The 26,442-nt window shown below is 38.0% G+C and overlaps 1 protein-coding gene across 1 annotated transcript; it reads right to left on the reverse strand.

Moving 5' to 3' along the window:
* Positions 1 to 7,798: 7,798 nt before the first annotated feature.
* Positions 7,799 to 26,442, reverse strand: LOC139737313 (ABC-type oligopeptide transporter ABCB9-like). The gene is made up of 11 exons (XM_071647985.1): positions 25,713 to 26,442; positions 24,158 to 24,272; positions 20,271 to 20,401; positions 19,178 to 19,383; positions 17,221 to 17,418; positions 15,108 to 15,236; positions 14,008 to 14,196; positions 10,991 to 11,164; positions 10,041 to 10,230; positions 9,545 to 9,651; positions 7,799 to 8,798 (listed from the first exon to the last, which is right to left on the reverse strand). The coding sequence occupies exons 1-11, from the start codon at positions 26,440 to 26,442 to the stop codon at positions 8,367 to 8,369; spliced, it is 2,601 nt and encodes an 866-aa protein (XP_071504086.1). The 3' UTR covers positions 7,799 to 8,366.

Raw genomic sequence — 26,442 nt, forward strand, 5'->3', positions numbered from 1 at the left:
AGATCATCAAGAGTGATTTGTGTACATGCAGAGAAATGTTGTTTTAATGAAAGTCGGCTGTACACATGTTGAGGTTTCAGACCAGCTGGTCTCTAATGTGAGCAAGACTCATCAGATTAAGTTCATCTTTTGTTATCTCAGTTATTCATACAAAGGTGTTCAATGATTTTGCCAAAGACAATCAAGTAAAACAGACCAGGGCACTGTTTCATGAAAGTTGTCAGCCCTGCCAAGTTGTCCGTCTCTGACAACTTCAGTAAAATCATTCGTTTTGATTTGCTGAGAAGCTCTGGTGTCTGACTTTTACCATGGTGATTGTCAGAAACTGACAACTTGTCAGGGCTGACAACTTTCATGAAATGGTGCCCTGATTGTGAAGGGATGAGATGCAGAGCAGTCAGCTGTAAGCCTCGTCCTGTGATGTTTGATGAATGAAAGCCAATGGAAAATCTCTTCCTCCATGGTAAAGTATGGGATACCAGTTTCCTGAAAGCCTTTCCTTTGAATGTTAAAAATCTCAAGTATTATTCCTTTCCGGCTGATTTTATAAAGGACAATGCAAAACTTAACTTGCCAGTGGCTGTGTCAGTTCACAGTTGTCATAAATGAAGACAATGCTTTGTAGAATCACTGATGTGAGTGTGTTAAGATAAGATGGCGGCCAATCAGGCCCAAATTCATGAAGGTGGTACAATTTTTGTCCATGGTTTAAACCATGAACAAAGATAGTAGTTTTTGTATGGGGCTAAGTGTTGCATGGCCTATTTTGTTACAAATCAGTCATTTCATTGATGAAATGACCATTTTGTTAACGAAATGATCATTTCGTTGACGAAATGTTAACATTAACACAAGAGCGCACATTTATTATTATTATTATTATTATTTCGTAACTGACTTATTTCGTAACGAAATAGGCCATGCGACACTTGGGGCCTTATACAAAACAATGGTCTTTGTCCATGGTTTAAACCATGGACAAAGATTGTACCACCTTCATGAATTTGGTCCTCTGTGTGGAAAAATAACATTTAGCAGACAAGTGTTCTTAGCTAAGGTTTCCTTATGATAAATGCTGTTCTTGGATATCTTAGCTAATTATTTTGTGTGTTGACTATGTTTCAAAAGCAGTGTTAAAGCTGATATACATACTTTGATAATATTTTTGTTAGCAGTATCCATGCTATGCCTTAAATTAAGAATAATTGGTGAACACTGAGAGAGCATGCCAGACATTGTCCATATGAATACATGTATTGATTTCATGAGCTTGCGTTCAAACTTCTGTTCTTGTGAAGTTCTCATCATGATACCATGATTTGAAATGTTGGAAGTTAATGTCACAAAGTGTGAAACATTCAAAGACATTGCATTTACACTTTGACAGTTTTTATGTAGTCATGCGTCATCCAGAAGAAAGCTTTCATTTTAATCTCTTCAAGATGCCCACATGTTCACAGTGTACTGTACAATTGGAAATGTTTGCGATGTTCGCACAACCAGAAACCAGTGTTAAATTAAAAGCACGTAAATATTCTTGCTTGGTATGTGTTCAAGTAATTCATGTCTTGATTTCGCGGAATTAAAACACATGAATCTCACCGATACCCGACTGAGTGTGACAAATTACTTGTGAAAATATCCACTTTTACAGTAATGTTTTTAATGTGTTCAGTAGTGTATTGCCAGTCAGGGTACAAATACGTCAAGATGGGCATTTGGCTGTAGACAGCATGTTGCTGGTAACATTCAATTAGCCTCACATCATAAAAAGTGCCAGAATGTAGAATGATATCTGGAGCTTGACAGCAATGAACCAAGCCTTTAGAATGATACAAGTTATGACCTATTTTGGCACTTTATCAAGAGAAACTAGAATGAATCATTAGGTTTAAACATATTATCATTCAGATCAATATGTTTGGAAGATATGTTACATCAGAAGTTTTAAGACAGCACATAGTTGTTGTATGCCTGCAGAAATGTGGGGTTTTCTGTATAATTAAAGCATATGCATAAGAAATGTGCAAAGTAATGCTTTGATTCCACACTTTCAGTTAGGCAATGACTGGAATGTGAAAAATTACCAAAGAAAGCTATGCCATAATGTCGCTGGGGCGACAAGACCTCATATCTACAAAATGTCCAATGTTCAGGAGAGCCAAAAAACATGGCGGCCAAAGCACTAAAGCAAATGGGAAAGCCTTTCCTTTTACATGCTGTGGTGGCTTCAGTTTTGGAGTATAAAGGCAGTTGGGATTTGGGCAGGACATCACTTAACCCATTGTTTGACCATTAATCCAAAAAAGGTCATTTTCACCAAAATTTCAGATACAAGGTCTTGTCACCTCAGCGATGATAAGTTGTACAATCTCAGAGCATACTAGTTGTGGTTGCCATGTAATGTTTTATATTCAGTTACATTTTGATTTCAATATATTGGTAGCAATATGCTTGAATCACAGACAGCTTGTTAGGTGCATTTGATTCAATGCTACTGCTTGGGCACGAGTCAGTCATCACATACTGGTAATGTTCTATGTACATGTACCAACCTGAAGGGGCAGGGCACTCTAGGAATAAAAGTTTGTGTGCATGTCTTACGTTTGAAATTATTTTCCATGTTTGATTTCAAATACTCCATAACACAACTTATCTTGGCAAATCATGTCGGTCAGACAAGTTTCCTGGCAGACCCTTTTGCAATATTGCAAGCAAAGTCCAAATGGTGTAAGATGAATTTAAACCCTTTTGAGTTCTGAGAACTACATTATGTTTCAGCTTTTAATACACATGAAGCTTACCTTACCACCTAGTTCAAACACAATTTTGATACCTCATAGGCTTCATCCTCATTTCATTTATTGTTTTGTTTTAAAGGCCAGTTCAAATCTGTATAGAAAATTCTATTTATCATTTGCTATGTAAGTGACGTTAACAGATGGCAGGAAGTGGTCATTTGCCTGGTTTGTAGATGAAGAAGTCTCTTGTATGGCAGTAGCCCGAGAGAATTCAGTTAATTTTTTGATTGGTTGGTTGTTTGTTTTCACTGTCCTGTCCATGGTCTCAGTGGATTCAACTCAATTTTGTTTCTTGAAGGAGCTCGTGTTGATATCATCTCATACTATGCTGGATAACTGGCCAGGGCAAATAAAGATGGCATGGCAGTATGAAGTCACACAAACTGAACTTATTTCTCATTGTGCATAGTGTTTGCATGGAACTAGAAAGGTTCATGTTCTCATGAATAATTTTCATTGCATTTCAATGTCCAAGCATTGTAATGCAACATAATGGTAGATTACAACCCTTGTTATTTTGATAAACCTTCATGATTGTGCTAAACCTACACTATATTATATCACATGTAATATTATATCATTACTTTTTTATACTTTTTTGTTTTGTCAATAAATGATGGAACTACATTGCTCTTGAGTATGTGTACTTTAATCATAATTATTCATTAAAGTCACCTAAAAGTTGGTGGTTCTACAGATAAATGTCACCACTTTGTTGGACAAATACACTTGTTTGTAGGTTGTGTGAAACGTTGTCCATAACCTGCCGAGGACGGGTTGAGTTTGCTACAACACACATTTCCCATAGACACCTGCCGGAGTATACTCAGGACTCGTCCTCAACGGGTTAAAGACACAATTTTTTTTTTCTCATACTTTTTGACTTGGGACTGCATGAAAGGCTGAAAGAGGACCTATACCAGTCATTGATGAAGTTTACCATGTTCTTGATGACTGCAGTTAAATGTGTTCCTCTTGGCTTTTAAAAGGATATTTGCTACAGTTCACTCCCATTATACAAGCACAAGGTTAAATTATATTCTTGTTACAGGGAAGTAAAAATACAGGTCCTGATATTATCATCTACTTATTTTCATATGTACAGTCAACCTTAAGGTGGCCTCACATAAATTAAAGGCACTGTACAATACTAGTTGAGGTGGGGATTCATGTTTTGAACATTCCTAAGTGAGAGAATGAGAAACCTCCTATGAAATATGAAAGAGCATGTAATTTTAAGAAGGATTCAACGTGTATATGATGAAAATTGGTTTTCAAATGGCTGAGATATCCAAGAAAGTGATAATGATAAAAGGCGACAGGCCACACCTTTTATTAGGATCTCTTTGTTTCATCTTGTTTTTGGATATCTCGGCCATTTCAAAACCGATTTTCATCACCGATTTTCATCAAATAGACTTTTGATACGCATTATTGCATGCTCTTTGACATCTCATAGAGTGTTTCTGAATATCTCGCAAACATTAAAAGCTAAATCCTCTCCTCAGCCAGAACCGTACTAAGTCGAATATCTTTTCAAGTCCTCTTCTCTTTATGTTGTATTGATTTTAATCCCTCAGTCAAATTTTCTCTTAGTCAAAGCTACTTCTTCAGTCCTAAGAAATTTGACTTTGGTAAGGTTGACTGTACTTGACTATTGGCTTACAGTAAAATTTCAGTATAACAAAAGAAAACTGCTAGTCCCAAAGACTACGATACGTTGTGTAACAGGATTGCACAGTATCTGTTTTGGAGAAAAGAAATCTACCTAATTCTAAAACCAACAAAAATATCTTCATGATTTTCCATGCACATTCTGAATGTGCTTAAAGGAGACCTCCGGATAATTTTCAGATTTTTACATTTGAACAACTATAAATTAGTTATACTAAGGACAGAGTTTCAGAATTTGTGAGAATCGGGATGAAGAATTAGAATAATTTCAAAATTTGAAACAAATTGCAATGAACAAGGATGATGACATGGCAGAGTCACCATAAGAATGCATGAGTTGGGGCTCAAGGAAGCAGAACAAAAGAAAAAGGCATGCATAGATTATACACAGGTGAACTCGCAAGCAAGCGGTATTGTAATGGAATTACACTGCTACATTTCTGAAATATGTGAACCTGCTACGTCATCATCCTTGTTCAGTGTAATTTGTTTAAGGTTTTTCAAAGTATTGTTTCTCTGCTCAAGAACCACAATAAATTCCACAAATCTATACATGGAGTTGTCGATTTATGTACTACAAGATGTGAAATTATGAAAATCGTCTGGAATGTCCCTTTAATAAGGCATTTTGAAAGCTGATAAAATAACATGTGTGTGTATGAAAGTAGCTTTCTGTGCAGGCTGTAAATTAGGGAGGAGTGCATTCTGTAATCACATGTGTACACTTTGGACATAATATGTGAATATACATCGGTATGCATGTTGTGCGCTAAATTAGTAAATGTGTGTTTACATTAATCTTCATGCGAGTTAAACAATATGTGTCCTGTGTGTGTGTGAGTGTATATATGTCATATACTGTATTACCTAAATGTATATTTTCTGTCAGAACCAGCGTATGTTTCTGAATTGCTCAGTGAGGAAAATTTAATTGTGTGTAAAAAGGATAGTTACTGTAGTGTGGAGACATACGGGGCCTACAATGAGCTGGGTTAATATTCCAATTCATCCAAGATCATCCTCATCAAATTCACCTTGGTAATCAATGTGCACTTTAGCAGCTCAGCAGCATGCATGCATTCAAGGGATGATTAGAGTGAATGGTATGCTTTTCTACACATGGCTTGGAAGTGAGAATGACATTATACTTTATCACATAATAAAACAAATATTCACACAGGGAACAGAGAAAATAACCACAAATGTGTGCTAATCAACCACATACATATTTATTACCCATATGATTTTACATTGACATTCTAATGTCACATGTACATGGCAGTACTGTTGATCATACTAAGATATTGCAATAATTTAGAATCTCTCCTCATTTGCTGATATAATTCACCAAATAAAAAAAAATGCATAATTATGTTTAAAAAAAGTTGTACAGTGGACTCCCGTTATAACAAATCCTCGGGACCGGCATTTTGACTTTTGTTATATTGAAATTTAGTTTTGACCAAACAAATCGACAATAAAAAAGCATAAGAGCCGATAATGCAACGTCCTGAATTTTTATTTCATTACAGTATAACCATGTTCATTACAACGGGAGTGCACTGTATATCAAAGTTAGAATATTAAGTACACCTGCATAACATTTATCAAAGTTAAAATACAAAGTACAACTGCATAACATTGCAAGAATGTGGTAAATTCTTGCTGTGAAAGACTACTGGTACTACAGAAGACTCCTATCAAAACAAGGTTGATGGGTCAGGCTAGTTTACCTCCATATATCTGAACCCTCGTATCTGTACACTTGGAACACACCCAAAATGTACACTAAGAATATGTTTTGTTATGACAGAATTACATACTAGTACAGCGCAGACATTGATGAACAGGCAAACCAACTATGAAAGTGAAGACTATTCTCTCTCAAACACACACAGCTCCAAAAATGGTATGCGACAATGAGCTCCTGCTCATGAATAATAAATCCCTTTTTGAGTTTCTGATTTGATGATACGACATTAAGTTTCAGTGAATAAACACACAGTATACTGGGTATGGACAGAAAGCAGCCCATCGCTTGTCTTTCAAACACCAGTGCCAAGTAACTTTGGCGAAACTAAGTCATCATACTTTTACAACAGGGACATCTCCCAAGATTTGGCAAACCCACACTTATCTTATCCCCTAAGTCAATAAGAGCTCAGACAATAAGGAGCACACACACATGTATGAGAAGCTTGTCATTCCATGCAAGCACGCAGAAATAATGCACGAGCATCCTGAGTGATTCTTCAACGTTGATTTGCTGATTTTGACACAGCGTGTGATTTTCCTTGCTGTTTGGCTATGAAGCGACAAGTTGTAGCCACACAATTTTTTCTATGCTTTTCTTATCTTGCATTAAAGAAGCATCAAATTCCTATAGGTTAACACATAAGTGAGTAGTCGGGATCTGATGATTAACCTAGTCAAAAGCAAATTCTCATTGTATCTTCCCTTGCTATCTATAAACTGGACTCTCCATAGGAACAAGTATGGTGGAAGTTTCATTCATATCAGATGAAACATACAAAAGTCACATGATTTTTAGATTTTCAAGAAACATGTTTTCATGAAATGTTGCAACTGATTTCAACCGAACATGAAAATAAGCTGAGGAGCAGATGGCATCACCTCACAACACTCCTATGAGTCTGAACACAGAAATCATTCTTTGGGTTTGTTACATCAGGTAGTCCCATCCCATGTACATCACTTCTAAGCTATTTGTATAGAATTTAATGCAAAGAATACAAGTCGATTATTCTTAACTTCACTTCAAAAAACAAAACTTAGTAAAAGCATATTGTAAATATAGAACTCGTGCTAGGAAGAGAGTTTAAAAAACAAAAATAGACCCCCAAAATACAATTTGTGAGGTATCAACCATTTATTCCAGTCCAAACGGGAACTGGGAATAGCCTCTGATACAGTGTATGTGATTCCCTCAATGTTTGAGAAAGAGCTGTACATGGCACAAGTACTGATAATTGCACTGGTCACATTATCACCTTAGGGCAGGGAGTTGCAATGAGCATGGCTTAAACAAACCAAACCAATTAAAAATGATTTACAGTCTTGCCATGTCTGAAAATAAGCAAAAAATTACTAATTGATGCCCATTCTCATTTATCCAGGTAACATTCAAGAAAAAACAAGGGTGTAATTCTTGTAATACTTACAGTGTATTTATTACAAATCACTAGCAAACTGGCATTACACCATTAGAAGAGAGGTTTAAAATTATCCAGTCAGTGCATGATATGACATAAATAAAAATATGATGAAAAACAAAAACTCATATAGTCATCTCTTGGCTGTTAGACTCCTGTGTGTCATATTACTTTGTCACACAAACATCCGATTTCATGATCCACTGCATGGACATATTCAATGACTGCAAGTACAGCAACAGCTGTGATATTCATTAGTAATTGAGTGTTACCTGGCTTCCTGACAAAAATTTTGAAAAAGAACTCTAGAGACTCCAACCCCAAGTACCTTCTAATCTGGAGATTCTCCCGCATGAAACCACTAGCAAACGGCACTCCAACTCGACGCGCACAAAACGCACAACACGAGCGCGAAGTTCCTTACGGTCGGGTTCCAGAGCCCCCTGGAAGCTCCAGGGTTCTAGATGTTCTCTCATGCTATCTAAGGCTTATTTTTCAACATACGATGACACTAAGTTAGAAATAATTTCAAGCGGGAGACACAGAGCCAGGGCGGGAGCAGTTAAATCTCAAGCGGGAGAACGGGAGATTTTGCAAAAATGGGCTTTCGGCGGGACATCTCCCGTCGAAAGTGGGAGAGTTGGAGTCTCTGGAACTCCTAAAACTAATCATACATATGAATTCTATCACATTCAAGATATCACATTATAAATATATCTCAACATTGTATGTGGGAGCCATTTCTTGATACAGACTGCTGAGAGATCTCGTCTGGCATTCCTTGTGACCTATGACCCTCACTATTCAAACTATCAGAACTAGAACCTGAACTGGACTCAGAATCTGAGCTCAGGCCAAGGTTTGCTTCATCTCCAGATGTTCTCTTCCTTTTCACCTTGTTACCATGGTGACTAGTGATGTCAGGATTTCCTGGCTCCGTCTCCTTCTCTTCATCCTGCCCCAGAAGCTGGCGCTGGACCAGCTGAGAGTAGAGTCCTCCAGCTTTGATCAGCTCCTGATGTCGGCCCTGCTCAACCACCATTCCCTGGTCAATGACTATGATACGGTCCGATCTCTCGATGGTGCTAAGGCGATGGGCAACGATGACCACCGTGTAATCACGGAAGTTTTGCGTCAAAGCTTGTTGAACCTGGAGGAAGTAAGTGGGTTACCATAGTGTGAATACATGGTTTCTACAGTATGTCCCCCAAAAAATTACAATCGGATTTGTGCATTGAAAACTCCAAATATGATTAAACTGTCTAAATGCTACTTCAGGGTCTTAAAATATAACATCTCAGCTCTATTTTGCAGAAAACCTCATTCAATTTGGTTACGCGGTCACAGAGAAATGTGGCTTGCTGTAAAGCACGTCAAAAGAGTCTGATTTTTCCAGGTTTAGCACTTGGATGCTCTTTGACTGTGAACACAATGGACAGCACTTGGAGGGAAGAGATTCCTGACATGCTCTACAAAATTCCTCATTTCTCTTTAACCACTAAATCAAATCGAATGCGGTTTTCTGTAGAATGTGGGAAATGAGCTATAGTTTCATATCTTGAAATTGTATTTGGATTGATTTGCTATTTTTAAAGTAATCTTTGCGGAAGGTCCCATTGTAATTGTTTTGGGGGACATACGGTATTATTTTGTTACAAGGAGACAACTCACTTGCAAAAAATATACATTGGAAATATCTAAATTAGGCCTACCTTCGAATGATTATCATTTTATTACCACCGAAAGTATTACATTCTTTGAAACATAATAATGGGATCTCAAGAGTATAGCTACACCATAGAAAAAACAAACGTATGTCAACAAGGCTACATATATCCCATTGTATGAAAATTAACAGTGACGTTTGCATCAATTCATGCAGTCGAGTTTACAGACCTGGTGCTCACTTTCAGCATCTAGGGCACTGGTCGCCTCGTCCAGAAGTAGCATCTTAGGCCCCCTGACCAGTGCTCGGGCAATGGCTACTCGCTGCTTCTGACCACCTGAGACCAAGGAGAAAGATTCACAGGACGCCTTATGAATGAGTCTTAAGAAATGGTCAGAGATCAACTAGAATGCAAAGTTGTGTATCACTAGGAAAAAGCTTCTTCTTGACTGAACACATGCTGGTCTTTCATTTTGTTTTTCACTTTAAATACACTGTTCCCTGCTCACTCCACTGACTTTCAGCTACACTCTGGTGACAAACTCAGCTGAAGACAGAATATGGCAAAGTGAGCAAAGTCACAGCAATGTTCCAAAAAGAGACTACTATTCATCTCACAGCTAAAATTCTTCTTCAAAACATTCTGAACAGTTTGGTTTACACAACAACATGACAATGTGAATGTTAGTCACAGCATGGTTTCCCATGACTCTAAGCTGGTCATACCTGAAATCTGTAAGCCTTTCTCTCCTGTCTCTGTCTTGTAGCCTTTCTTCAGGTCAGTGATAAAGCCATGGGCATTGGCTAGCTCCGCAGCTCTCTGTATGCACTCTTCAGAGCACTCCTCCATACCATAGGCAATGTTGTCTTGAATAGACCTGGCATACAACACTGGTTCCTGGCCAACGAGGGCTATCTGAGAGTAGAGTAAAACAAAACCCAGTGACCTGATATCAGTAAATCACGAAATCTCTTCATACTATCACTCACATTGACTCCATGCAAAAGAATTATTCAAACAGTTAACTCATTATTTCATATCATGATGATTTACGAAGACAGATGTAATCCAACAAGAGCATCATAACTAGGGTGGTGTTCATTATGCTGGAGGTTTTTTGTTCCGAATTTGCTTTTCCAAAACACTCAAAGTTTGTGTATTTAGTTAGACGTAATTTAGTCCAGAAATGAAATAGGGTCCATTAATCTGAACGAACATAAGTGGCATTATTTCAAAGGACTATTGGAATAACAAACCTTTGGAGTAACAAAGTGTAACCTAAAATTCTACCCTTCCTCTCAGATGACTTGAGGATGATTTTATTTCATTTTACTGATGAGATGAATTTCCTTCTCAGTTCATCATTTTTGCAAGGTACACCATGATGAATATATTGCCATGAAAAAAATAGAACAAAATAAATTAATTTTTTGCAACACTTCTCATTAATGCCTACATTTTGATTTTTTATAAAGTTGAAGTGAGTCCACATGCTATCTACAAATAGTCAAAATTTTCTGAGAAAAAAACCCCCCCAAAACCCTCCATAAAAACACACGAGTGTTTACTGTTGATGGTTTCTGACTGTAAATAACCAAAGGGTTGCCAAGAACAACCCCTCACAAACAATGAAATGGTGTGCTGCATTTGTTTATTTTTATTTCTTTTTACTCACCTTGCTGTGGAGGTAGGTGTGGTCATACTCCTTGACACTGATCCCATCAAGCAGTACCTCACCACTTATTGGTTCATAGAAGTGTTCTAGGAGACTGATACAGGAACTCTTCCCTCCTCCACTGGGACCCACCAAGGCTATCACCTCTCCTGGATGGGCTGTGAAGCTCACATTCTGTGGGGATATATATCACATAAAGACTACTGACAACTCAAATACACAGTCAGGTCTACTGTAAAATCTGAAACTTTCACATGCATTTCAATTTTGCGAAATTCACTGGAGCCAAGATAAGCGAAATCAAAATACACACAAAAGTTCTTGTTTTTATGTACAGGATATGCATTGAATGCCAGTGGGAATTTACACCAATTTCATGCCTCAACTAGAAATGTCGCTATGGCGACTGGTATGCCTCCGCCATAATGCATGATTCTCCTAATAGGTCTATAGTACATGTGGACAATGTGTGATTACATTTTCACAAAACTGGCAAAATATTAAAATGACATGTTTGTCACAAATGTATCGAATGTTCACCTTCCTTGACCTAAGTTTAATTGGATGAATAGGAGAGCATGTATTTGGGGATTTAAGAACTTTAACTTCGACTTTGACCCTTTCATAAGTTTACGCACTTGAGTAATTGTCAAGGTATAAATTGTATGGAGAAAAAGTGCAATTTCTGTATTGAACAGTAAATTGTTATCATTTTCATCTGGCCTTTGATTCATAAGAGAATCAATGTCAGGCAGAACATACATAAATATGTACTAAGTTTAAAGATAACTTGAGCCACTTCCGAGATATGGAGAAAGAAGTAAGTTCAGCACTTTCACTTGATCTTTGACCTTTTGACCTTTGACCTTCTTGGCAAAAAAAAAAGAAAATCCCAGAGAATCTCTAGTGGGTTATACATGCATACATCAAGTTTTTAAAAAAATAATCCTGCTGGCATTGCCTAAATATAAGGAAAATAGTAAAATTTGGAAGTATTGCCCTTGACCTTTGACCCCTGACCTTTGACCACATGAACCCCAAATTCCCTAGATAACCACTGCCAGTCAGTACATGCATATATACTTTGTTCCATAAAGATACCTTGAACAATTTCCAAGATACAGAGAAAAAAGTGCAATTTCAACATTTTACTTGACCTTTTGACCCTTGACCTTTTGACCTCATGACCCCAAACTTTCACCAGAGAATCTTAATTGGGTAATACATGTATACACTAAGTTTCAAGAAAATATCTTCAGGCATTGCATAGATATGGGGGAAAAAGTGAAATTTTAAGCATTTGACCTTGACCTTTTGACCTTTGACCTTCAGCATGTGCACCCAAAAGTTGATAGGCACAACTTCACCTCCTAATACACATACATGCCAAGTTTCATTAGGATACCTCAAAAGGTTTTGGTAGTTACCCTGTCCACAAAATTCATTACGGACGGACGGACGGACGGACGGACGGACGGACGGACGGACAACCCGAAAACATAATGCCTCCGGCACCACTTCATGGCGGAGGCATAAAAAGGCCATCAGTTCCAATTCACGAAAATATCAAGCTGTGAATATTTCTCGCTTTACAGTAGCTTTACAGTAATTGACTGAATATGAGCTTGGATACGAGCTGTGGATGCATGGGAAGCAGTGAGCACACAATAGATGCACACACACACAGAAATATCATTTGAAGCCCTACTGACATCAGGTACTCACTGTTGCTAAAAAGGCAGTTTGTGCTTATCTAGCGTCAGACGACATGAGCATATCTTCTCTGTGATGCTTTTGGTCTGCTACCATTCCTTCCTCCCTCATACACCACATCTTAATACCCCAAACCTTCCTGATACACCAAACCTAACTGACGCACAAAACCTCTCTGATACATAAAACTTTCCTGACACACAAAATCTCCCTGATACACTGATACATCAAACCTTCCTGATACACCATACCCCCTTGATACACCAAACCTCCCTGACACATAAAACCTCTCTAATACACAAAACCTCTGATTCACCAAACCTCCATGATGCACCAAACCTCCCTGATACACCTAACCTTCCTGATACACTAAACCTCCCTGATACACCCAACCTCCCTGATACACCAAACCTCCCTGATTCGTCAAACCTCCCTGATACATCAAACCTCCCTGATACACCAAACCTTCCTGATACACCACACCTTCCTGATTCACCAAACCTTCCTGATTCACCGACCCGCCCTGATACACCAAACCTCCCTGATGCACCAAATCTCCCTGATACACCAAACCTCCCTGATGCACCAAATCTCCCCGATACACCAAACCTCCCTGATACACCAAACCTCCCTGATGCACCAAATCTCCCTGATACACCAAATCTCCCTGATACACCAAATCTCTCTGATACACCAAATCTCCCTGATACACCAAACCTCCCTGACGCACTAAACCTCCCTGATACACCAAACCTCCCTAATACATAAAACCTCCCTGATACACCAAACCTCCCTGATACACCAAACCTCCCTGATGCACCAAACCTTCCCAATACATTATACTCCAGCTTGTTGGAGAAGCGAGACAACACATGTTGAGTTTGAAGTCATAAAATGACATGCACCTGTGATACTGCTAAAGGTATTCAAAGAATACCTAGTTTGTTAGTGAAAAGAAAAGTTAGCAAACTAGAGAAGATTCAAATGAACATGCCAATGTCATCATGTGGCAATGGACATTATATCTTTGAAAGTGTTAATTTACCATAGACAGGGTTACTTTGCTGTATTAGAACCGCTAAGAGCAGTGGGTCATTCATAACTCCTTAGTGTCCTAACCTCATTTTTTTTCTCAAGTAAGCATTATTATCATACATCTTCACACCCAAAATAAACACAAACTGATTAATTAAAGTGTTTCTTTATTGGAATCCTCCCGTTCAAGCTTGACTTTTTAAAAGGGGAACTTTCCTAGGATCCTAATGTCTGACTGCATACATATCAGATTACGTCTGCACACCTACCTTTAGAACAGGAATATCAGGCCTTGTAGGATAATAAAAAGTCACGTTTCGGAATTCCAGGTGACCTTTGAACTCTGCTGGCTTCAGCTTGCCCTCATTCTTGAATGCAGGTTTTCTGTCAATCAATTTGAAGACCTTCAGTGATGCTCCCGTAGCACTCATCAATGATGTGTAAACTTCACCAATGTCCTGGAACAATATGACCACAGTCCATAACAATGAAGTTTTCATGTAGAATACTTCCAAAGGGCATGTATACATGTAACACTATCATCAAACAATTTGTGGCTAAAAAAAAAAGAAGTAATTTTTGAATATCACACAACCTGGAAATAAAAAACATATTTCCATTCTAACTATTCTAATCAATCTTACTGTCAACCAGACTGGCCTCTGTTGAAACACTAATCTGGAATTCAAAATGCATAGTTGCTATAGAGGAGGAAGGTGCTGAGTTCATGTAGAATCTTTTTTGATTTAATCAGCTCCAGATGAGCAATCAGAAAGTAGCGCAAAAATAAAAGCACACAAATGTTCTTGCTTGCCGTATGTTCCAGTACTGGTACTGTAAAAGTGGAAATTTTCGCGCATTTCGCACAACCAGAAACTAGCACGAATATTTGGGCTTGCCATATGTTCCTGTGTGGGATGTCTTGATTCCACGGAATTAAAAACACGTGAAACTCTTCTTACCTGGCCAAGTGCGAAAAAATTAGTCCCGCGAAAATATCCACTATTACAGCAGTTAAAGTCTTCTTTATGTGGAATTGAAAACATGCAAACTCATTCTACCCTGATGAGCAATAATTACTCATATGAAAATATCCACTTTTACGGTACCGGTAGTATATTTCCCTGAAGAATCCATCTCGTTGGAATCCAAAACTACATTTTCTGGCATTTTCAGGACTCATGACACAGTCTCTGGATTTGGCTTTCAACAAACTACACTCTTAAAATGTTACTGAAAAACAGACATTATCCCCCCCCCCCCCCCCCCCCACACCAGTGCACTAATTAAATACAAAGACAGTTCAAGACACAATTCTTCCAAGAGACACAAATTTATCATGACAGACAAGAGAGAGAGAGCAGCCCACCTCTAGACATTCCCCCAGCTCCAGCTGATAGAGAATGAAAGAAACCAACATGCCTCCTGACATCAGGCTATTCATGACAAGATGGCCGCCATAGAAGAGGGTCACAACAAACATCAGGAGGTCACATGTCTGTGTATTGGACCAGGAAAGATACACATTTCAGATTAAGTTTTTGCCTAAATCAACACTGGCACCTATGACATAATGCCTAAAGCGCATAAACATTCCAAAATCCCAATGTTTTGGCAAAAATATGCATGCCGAACCATTGGGAGTGGGGTATCCCTTTTTCAGGGCTACATACAATTTACAGTAAAACACAATATTTTCGCGGCATGAAATTTTTGCGAATTGGAGCCAGCAGCCTTTTATGAGGCATGAAATTTTCGCAAGTTGCCTCTAATGTGCAATGCATATAGTGTAGACAAGGAACTTTCACATGCATCTTAATTTCATGAATCTTGTGCCTCTAGCAAAATTCCTGAAATTGAAATGCACCCGAACATTCCTTGTTTTACAGTACAAATTCAAGAAAGAATACAATTTCGTATGTGGTGACCTACCACTTAAAATTTCTACTGTCATGGAAACCTCAAACAATTTCAATCCAAAATCATTATTGATTTACCAGCAAGCTGTTATCTGATATTTGAAACACAATGGAATGATAATTTGCTGGGACATTTCAAACAGGCAACTTTCCAATAAGTGAAATGGAGTATCTTACAATGTCTCATCTTGAGCACATCAGTGAGACATTTACAACTCAATCATTATCAATAACCAAGAGATTTTTCATGTAGTCATAACTGTCTTTCATAAGTATAGCTGATGCATTTGATAAAACAGAGGACTGAAAGAAGCTTTCCATGTAATAACAAAGAAGAGTTTCCTCTCTTTTTTTGCTGCCATAACTCAAGCTTCTGAGAGTCAAACCAACATTGGCATATCATCACTTGCTATGAAGTATTGCACTAACTTCAGGTGGTAGTCCAAACAGCAGATTTTGATTCTGAGTACTGCCATAGTACCTTAATTAGAGACCTTCTGGTAATGACAGATCACACACCTTGAGCATGAAAACTGTCTCAGTAAAGTATTTGTGATCAGCTTCGAATTTGAATGCAAGGCTTTGGAAGAAATGAAGAATAAAATGACAACTAAGCTACTAATTCATAATTGAACAGCCATGGTACAATATAGTTCATTATGTACCAAGTAAACAATAATAAGAATTACAGAATTAAACCACATGGATTCAGGGGGAGCTCATAAATTACTTCATTTCTCCACATACCTATTCTGCAGAATAACTTCCAAAGTTGACATTTGCTTAACAGTGGAAATTAAATTCATAAATTATCAAAAAAATACTCCCAAAATGTTTCCCTCTTTCTTTAGTTTTTATGTATTCATAAAATAACACTGATTAGTCAATGTAATTCTAGTGCCACTTTCATTCATTCTTATACTGTTCTTCCATTCATGACCACTATCGGTATATGCATTCTTCTGCAGCATCTAGGACCCCGTTTACAGTGAGTGAAAAGGCCGGGTTCAGCCTGGCCTTCCTTTCACTGCAAACACTCAAAAGGCCAAATGCAGGACCAAAAACGGCCGCACATTTGGCCAAGCTCTATAGGTAGTCTCGGCCCGGAATCAGCCCAGGCTCGGTCTGGCCTTTTCTCACTGTAAACGCAAACTGAGCCAAATGCGGTACCAAACTGCGACAGGCACGCTCCCAAGACCAATCCTTTGTTTACAAGCAAAGCATCACTACAACAAAATATTGAAAGGTTTGAATTAAAAGCCTAGGCCGAAACCTCCACTGCAAACTGACAGAACTGCGGGGCTGAGTACCGCAATTGAGGCCGGGCTCAGCCCAGCCCTGCACTGTAAACAGGGTCCAAGATATTAGTGTTAGTGTGTGGTCATACTTAAGCACTATGGTCCTTTCACATACTCCCATTCTGAATGTCAGATAGGGGTGAATGTGTTTTTTGTACAGCTTGAAAGGGGGGTTTGTACCATTTTAAAACAAAGAACCACAATATTGTTAGGCTTTCCCAGGGTTAAGATTCACTTGAACTTCAGCAGATTAACTGAATCTTACCGACTGTAGAAATACAAAGCCACCATATGCAACAGCTTCCTTCTTGCGCAGACGATACGTGACACCGAGTCTCCTGCGATATTCTTTCTCTTCACCTGCTTCATTAGCAAAACTGCGTACAGTCTTCATACTAGAGATCGTCTCCTCCGCAACAATGTTGGCTTTAGCAAGGGAGCTCTGTACTGCCTTGGAAAGTTTCTGTCAAGAGAATGTCAGATGGTGAGAATTCCAATTATGGCAAACCTCCAGAAAACTGGCTGATTGTCAGCCTACACTAGAGAAAAATGGCAGTTTCGGTGAAATTAAGTTTATAAAAAAGAGTAAGGGTTGTGGTATAAAAATGAGGCTAAAAATCTAAACTAGAAATGTCGCTATGGCGACTGATGCCTCCGCCATAATGCATGATTCTCCCAATAAGCGTATACTGCAATGTCTTCACAATGTGTGATCCATGACAGTTTCACATAACTGGCAAAATATTGAAATGACAGGTTTGTCAGAAATGTCTTGAACTGGGTTTGCTTTAATTTTCTAAGAGTGCAGGTACACATATTTGGGGAATTGAGAATTTGTACTTGAATTCTGACAGACCTTTTTGTAAGTTTATGCATTGAGTAATTTCCAAGGTATGAAGAAAGAGTGTAATGACGGTACAAAATGGAATTTTTTTTTTGAGGGGGGGGGGGCATTGAAACCTGGCCTTTGACCCTTAACCTTTGACCTTTGACCTTCTGGCTGGAAATTTCCTGGAGAATCTCCATTAGGTAATGCATATTATGTACTAAGTTTTGAAACTAATGATGCAAGCATTGCATATACTAGTATATGAGGGAAATACTAAAATTTTGAGGAGTTGACCTTGACCTTTGACCCCTGACTATTGACCCATGACCCCTAAATTCCCTAGATAATCCCTGCCAGTCAGTACATGCGTATGTACCAAGTTCCACGAAGATACATTGAATCATTTGCGAGAAAAGTGATATTACAACATTTTCACCTAACCTTTGACCTTATGACATGAAACTCTCTCTGGAGAATCTTTACGCAGTAGTACATGTCCACACCAAGTTTCAAGAAAATACCTTTGGGCATTGCATAGATATGGGGGAAATTGCAATATTTGTAGCATTTGACCTTGACCTTTTGACCTTTGACCTCTTGCCAATGTCACTAAAATCATATCAACTAATTGTCCCATCATACATCATCCTTGGACCAAGTTTGGAGAAAGCTGCTTCATCCAGTTTTGAGTTATCACGTAAACAGATAAATTTTAGGATTTGACCTTGATCTTTGACCTTTGACCTCTGTCCGATTTCACTGAAAAACTAATCAAGTAATTTTCCCATCATACATCATCCTCCAACAAAGTTTGGTGAAATTTGCTTCATCCAGTCTTGAGTTATTGTGTAAACGGATACAATTTCATGATTTGACCTTGACCTTTGACCTTTGACCTTTAGCCGATTTCACCCAAAATCTAATCAAATAATTGCCCCATCATACTTCATACTTGGACCAAGTCTGGTAAAATTCCAGTAAATATTACTCAAGTTATCGCGTAAACGAAAGCGGACGGACGGACGTACGGACGTACGGACAGACGGACAACCTGAAAACATAATGCCTCCGGCACCACTTCGTGGCGGAGGCATAAAAATGCAATATTGCAGAACATTTTAACCTTTAAGCAACACATAACATTTTTGAATTTGTTTTTGTGCTTTTAGTATTGAATCTATGTTGTTGCCTTATGATATGATTTTTACAGCTTATTAATCAATAGAATAAACTTGAACATAATGCTACATTATCATGGTTTAAACATTATTAATTTCTGAATTGGAAGGGAAGGACATGACAGATAGAGCACTGGATAATGATAAGCAGAGGATCAGATACCATGTTAATGTAGGTCACTGCTTGACCTTCACTTGGTCAGGGTGATCCTTACCTCATAGTAGGATCCAAAGACATCACTCATGACTGCAATCAGAGGAAGTGAGACCAGAGTAACGATGGTCAGTCTCCAGGAGATAATCAGCATGAAGATGACATAGCCAATCATCTTAACACAGCTTCGTAAACAGATGTTGACATTAAGAGCAAGAGTGTTGCTCATTGTGGAAGTATCAGACGTCAGGCGTGATGTGATGGCACCTTGAAATAAAGAGAGTGTCACAAGGATTAGCTCAGATTGGGCCCATGCAGACTTAAAGTGTACAGTAGATCCATTAAATGTCTGTTGCTTGATTGCTGGCTACTCTCTTTCTTTTTCAAAAACTTTTTATTGGGTCCCTAGATACCATCTTGAGCCAAGTGATTATTCACTCATTTATGCAGTCAACTAAGTCTTACTACAAAAGACATATACATTTTTGAGGTTTTCACTTTTTGTTCGTTTCAATCCTCCAACAAACCTGCTTTGATAAGCTGCTCTGGTAGAACCACCCGGGAAGATGTTCTTGGAAAAGATATTGGCGGAGATCATTTCATACATTGCTTCTATAAAGACTTAGTGACAAACATGATCCACACATATCAGTCAGAACAGAGGGTAAGAGAGGTACCCTAGATTAATATCAAATACCTACAACTTGCAGGCTAATGTGACTACAATGAAAAAAAAAAATAGCTGATCAAACAAAAGGGGGAGAATTCCTGACAAAATACTGGGAGGCTTGCAACAAGGCTAGATTCTAACATCCCTGTAGGATCAAAGACTATAACTGATCATGACTATGTAAAGGCAGCCCACTGACTTTAATGCTTCCTTTTGTCATGTAGAGAATATGTGAATAAAAATTTGCATCCATTTTTATGTGAATAGAATGTGTACACAAGAACAACAGCAGACTCAAAGTTCAAATTTGATGACATTGCAACAGATTGTGTACAGAAAGAACCAGGCATACGGTATAATGTCCAACTCAATAATTCTGACTTCTCTTCTTCTCACCAGCTGCACGACCAACGAGGTCTGCAGTGAAATCTCCATTTCTTAACGTAGCATGCCACTAGATCATAAGAATGAAATAAAGACTCACCAGTCCTGGTCTTGTCAAAGAACCCCATGTCTTGTCCCATAATGCTATGGTAGAGTAAGGAGGTAATGCGAAGATTGAGACGAGCCATCGCCAAGGTGAAGAATCCTCCTCTAATACCTTCAGCTATCGCCCTGGAAACGGTAAAGATGAAGAGAAAGAGAGAAAAGGGTTGAACATGATCAGTCTTATACAACACATGGCAAGATTTTATGACTTACTGGAAAAATGCACAAAAAATAAAATATTGCAACAAAGGTTCAAACATAAGTGTATGTTGAAGCTCCTTGGTAATAATATCACTTTTATATACGAGTGACAGATAATCACATGCAACACTTGGTAGTCAAGGGACACTAATCCTGGATATCAAATGACATTTCATTTCTTCTACAATAGGCCAAGAATATCCCCCCTTTTCATCTGCTTGTCTGGTTTGTTTGTCTGTTCTTTTCCCTTTTAATTCAGAAAAAATACTTTAAAATATAAAATTAAATCAAATTAAATCAAATTAAAATGGTGTTTAAAAGTTATGCCCTTGAGAAAGATCAAACTTAGGAGAAAGAGAGAATTTTGTGGTAACATGATACACCTGTACGTGTATGTACGTAGTCCTTGAGAGCCAAGAATTATGCCACATTCTATCCAAGTTTGGCAGGCTTGCTTGGGGTTGTAAATGTGACAAATTAAACCAACAGGCATGTTTACCACAATCTACAAGATAAATGTTATTTGTTCAGGTGTCATAGAAAGTGAATTACAGGTTATAAAAATAGTACATATGGCTATAAGTTATCAGATTGTTTGATTTGTCATTAGAATTAGGAGAATCTTCAGAACCTCCACATCTCAAGTGCTTCTTTGCCTAAAAGTTCTGAACTCCTGCTTGAAATATCAGGGATTGGGTCATGTCAATACACACTGTTTTTGTTTTTTTTGTTGTTTTTTTTGCTTTTGTTTTGTTTTGGCCTGATTGCAGTCTATATTCTGCTGCCTTTTAACATAATGAAAATTTGGTTTGGCTGTTGAAGTACATAAAAGAACTTTAGGCATTGATTCTACAATCTACGTACTGGGATATCCAAACTCTCAGGCTGAAGTCAGTTCATTGAGGTGTGTTTCAAACTGCCCATTCTTACTTAGGATTGGGTTTTACAGGCTAATGGTTTATGGTGAGGGTGAAAAACTACATTCTAGAGCAGCGTTCATCAAACAAGCTTTATGGCTTGTGTGTTGACTTTGTGTTGATGTAGTCTGTTAGATAGCAATGAGAACAATGGCTTCAATTCAAAGCTCTTCAGTAAGGTTTGTTGTTCATTTATAAGGCAGTCATCTGCAAAGTATTACACTTACAATTACATGCCTACTCTTTCCTGACTAAAAAATAAAAAACAAAAAACAGTTCACAATGGTTGAAAGTCAACTTCTGTAGGAAATAATGGCATCAAATTTCACAAGACTGACTGAATTTCAACTACATTTATACAAGGCTTAGTACAGCGCATCCCTGTAATATATGGTGAAAATCTAAAGGTTTCTTTGTCTAGACAATAGCCATCTCTTATGAGCCATTACTATGGAATCAAAAAGAAAAGAGTAACATTTCTCAATGCAATTCATAAATCAAACAACCTCATATTTCTGTGATAAACTCAAATGTTGTAATTAAGTAAAAATGTTTCTGGTGTTAAAATCTGTGCACGAAGAAACTTGCATGAAAACAAGAGCATGCTAACATTTTTGCTTGCCATATTATGTTCCAGCACCCGTAGTTAACTTGATTACAACGTTGTACAGAATTATAAACATGCAATGAACTCATCTTACACAGCCTCGTGCGAAAAATTACTCGTGTGAAATACATATTTCCACAGACTGCACATTGAAACTGCACAGTAGTTTTTGTATCAATTTGCCTTTCACAAGCTTTTGAATCACTGTGTGCACAGTATTACACACTAGTTATTTTTAGCATGGAATTTGGGATTTCTTTACATAGGGTGAGTAAATTGACAATGGAACGCGAGACATATTCCACTCTCCTGCCACTGGCTGTTCCAATACACAGGATGTGTTTTGGCAACAAATGATTGCACAATGTCCTTGCAAGCCAACTTGTTGAGAATAAATAAAAAAGAAAAGAAATGCAGCATGGTATTAGCACTACCTTGGTACTCATGGTTTGAAAAAAGGTTTCACTAGCCTTGGATGAACACAAACATGTAGAGCATGGCATGACGTTAAAGGAGAAATCTAGTCCAGATGTAAGTTAGTCTGATAAGAAAGAGTAAAATACTTATTAAACGGTGACATTTTGATTGAAATCTGGTGAAAAATAAGGAAGTTATGACATTTTGAAGTCTCCCTCATTTTTGAGGAAACAGTTCTGGAACGATATAGGCCTATGCAAATGGGAAAGTGAGCATGTCATCCCCTCGTAACTTGCCATGATATAGTTTGTACATTAAATTCAGAAATTTCCAGTTTTTCATTCAAACCTAATTGTGTCCGAGGCTCAAATCATCATATATCTAACTGATCACTATTCTATGTTATTCAACCAGGAATAACTAATGTTTTAGACTTCAATGACAGTAACATTGAATTTTTGTCATTTTTTGTATATGATCAATGGAAAATTGTGAGGTTATGACATGGTCAGCTCACTCATTTGCATATATATTCATATCCTCTGTATAAAAACTGTTTTGCAGAAATTAGCAAAACTTCAGAATTCCACAACTTTCTAATATTTCATCCCATTTCAGTCAAATTGTTTCTGTTGACTCATAAGATTTTACTCTTTTTTATCAGACTCACCTATTTTTTGGACTGGATTTCCCCCTTTATGAGACCCTAATCACTTTGACTGGCATTGAACTCACTCTTCCTCCTCCTTCATCTAACTTGACCTCTATCAGGTTTCATTCAATTCATGTTAAATGTGCTATTAATCAACATAATACTCATACATTTGAGAAAATGTTCGGTCTCTATGAAGACTCTTATATATCATATATTTTTTTATCTGTAAAGTATTTCATATAATGTCTGTAAATTCCAGAATAAAACCCCTACTTTCGAATCTTTTCAGGCTTACTTAAATAAAAATAAAGAAATAGAATATAGAATTTCTAAAAAGAAAGGCAAACTTGGTATTCATTTTCAAAAATGGAGGTTTGATATTTAATTTGCACTGTTTTTTTTTTTCTACAAGGTATTTTTGTCATATTCGTAATGTGATATTTTAAGTATCCACTTTGTTTTGCTGCACTTTTTTTATGTGATTCTGTAATTCGATTGATTTTTTATTCTTTGCTTGTAAATGGCATAATGCTTTTTTACCAATAAATACTGAATGAAATGAAAAAAAAAAATAATAATAATACTCATACAACCGTAGACTGTGTTCTATCTCCAAGTTCTCATCAGGTACTACCTCAGGTTTCAGACAATTCTTGTCATGTTTTAAAAGTCAACATATTAAAAAATACTCATAGACTGTGTTTTCTATCTCTCATCGGGTACTATCTCAGAATAAACACCACATCTCAAGGACTTCTACCATTTCCATAAAAGTGGAGAATATAGGACACATCATGGCAACATTGCCATCACAATATTCACACTATAAAGGACCTATACAAACAGATTAAATCTGATACTGTTTATTTTGTATGCTGATTTGTTTTTGTTACTGAAATACAAGTCAATTCAAACTTTACTGCATCCCATACCACTGATACAAAATTGATTCATCTATCATATACATGCACACTAAACTAGAATTCTTTGATGTTCTGGAATAGTATAAATTGAAGATGTCTGATTCCACTCAAGTAAATGATCACAGTGCAGTTTCATCTTCCAAAATAAAAGTGTATACTTACACTCCCACACTGATGAGCGTCATGATAATAAGTGACTTGGTGAAATTTGGCCTGTCTTCTGTGATCACTATTCCATCGATCACTTTGCCTGTGTACAATGGCAGGAAAACCTCACCTGAAATATGAAACGAGGAAAACGGTTCCAGTACTCTCCATACATCCACACTTCATGAACCATGAAAAATATAGCTTTAATTCACACTATCTGTAACAGACAATTATACGAGTATTCCAGGATCATGTTCTTTAGCTACTGTCACTCATTTTAAGACCAGAGTCCTGTTAGCTCAATCCTGGGGTCTATTTAAATGAACTAGCAGCAGAGGTTCTGACCTTTAACAGGACAGGCAATTTACCCTCATTGCCTTGAGACCTTTCTAGAGGAAACTTACAAAGCCATCCATCGCATGTTAGTTTGCCCATATCTGTAAGCAATGAAGTGCTTGTTGTTATTATTTCGGTATTACAACTGAAGAAAAAAGATAACACCTAAAATAATTCTCTGATCCAAACATGCTTTAGAAGTCTTGTGATTGCTGTTAAAAGAAATTATAAAATGGGTTCAAGAATGTAGCCAATAGGAAGCGCTGAAATGAGTCACGTGTGCTTTGGTTACTCAGTCCCATTGCACTGCGTGTTAAATCCTATTGCCGATTGTCTGTGCGCGCGGCGGCCCTTTGAATTGCATGCATACGCGCTGTCAATCCTGTAAACAACTTCTAGTTCGGACTGCCGGCCGGCTGGCCTTTCTTCCCTTGTGCATAACGTGTGTGGGGCGTACGTATCATACGCAGAGTGTACAGTAGACCAAGCGTTGTGGGACCGGACCACAGGGCCAGACGCATACATGGAGTTACTTTGAAGGGCAAATCCAACGATTTAGCAGGTTAATTCTCACGCCATTTTCAGAGTATGTTGTCTAGTAGGCCTATATGAGGAGTCTATATCAAGTCTTTAAGATAAAGGGTGCATATTCTATGTAAAATAAGTAAGTTTTCTCGCGGGAACTTAAGTGTCCGGAAACCCAACCCCCCATCATACAATGTACTTATATGTGCGGGATTTCCGAGTGCGACGTGCGTAAATGTTTGGGACGAACATCTTCGGACGTCTTGACCTACAAAGGTACGTGAAAAACGCTGAAAAATGTTGTTAGTTTTTGAATTTTCGACCCATTTTATAAAACAAATGATGCACAGGATTATTTCGTGGCGTTAGAGGAGGCGTATAGCTCACTCTCGGGTATTTACAATTGTGAAACATGCACGAGGCGAAGCCGAGTGCATGTTTCACAATTGTAAATACCCTCGAGTGCACTATACGCCTACACTAACGCACTCTATCCTGTGCATCATTTGTATAACAATGCATCACTACACTCTACTCATCAGTCTGATGACTACTTTGAATGCATGCAGTAAAGAAATGTCATTAAATAATTTAATTAAGTAGTCGTGGATAATGCACATCATTACGTTCTAAACTGTACAGTATGTCTACATTTGAATGGGATGCAATTGGTACAACAAGATGTGTGTAAGGAGTAGGTGTTTACCCGATGCTGCTATAAGAAGAGCTATAAATCCCAATAGGAGATAGAGCCAGTCATGTTTGGAGTATGATAGAAGCCTCAGGAAGGCAGATCCACCTTTTTGTCCTTTGCCTTTCTTCTTCTTGTTTCGAGTCTTCAATATACCAATCTTGAGCTCACGATCCCAATCTTCCTCATCATCATCACTGCTGTTGTCACTCTCACTTTCACTACCGGTACTTTCCTTGTCCTCCTCCTCCTCCTCCTCTCTGTTGAGGGAGATGTTCATGAGACTGTTGGTAAGTCTCTTCTTCTCTGTAGCCTGTTTGCTTCCCAAGACATACACCCACAAGCCATACATGCAGAGAGAAGCTATACCACACCACACAGCCGATGTCCAGAACCAGACGTCGTCGCTATGGTCACCATTTATATATTCAGTATAAAGTAAGATCTTTGCTATAACAACGACAAACATCACCGTTGTCATGGCTCCTATGAAGACTTTGCCTGAGTGAATGCGCTCTGTAGCATCACTATGGTTACAGAGAAGTCCAATGCTGCCTCCCAACATCAGTGCCAATCTCAAGGCAGAAAACAACCAGAACTCAAAAAGGCACTGTGCAAAGTCATACTGGAATACATCTTTGCCAAACAAGGCTATGTTAGTTCCATGTATATAAAACAAAAAGCCTAACACAGCATCACAAAGGCTGAAGGCGACAGTTATAGAGGCACTCCCGTAGGGATGCAT

This window comes from Diadema antillarum, unplaced genomic scaffold (genome assembly GCF_040938485.1).
Source record: "Diadema antillarum isolate AM-2024a unplaced genomic scaffold, OU_Dant_1.0 seq00000688_RagTag, whole genome shotgun sequence".
Taxonomy (NCBI): domain Eukaryota; kingdom Metazoa; phylum Echinodermata; class Echinoidea; order Diadematoida; family Diadematidae; genus Diadema; species Diadema antillarum.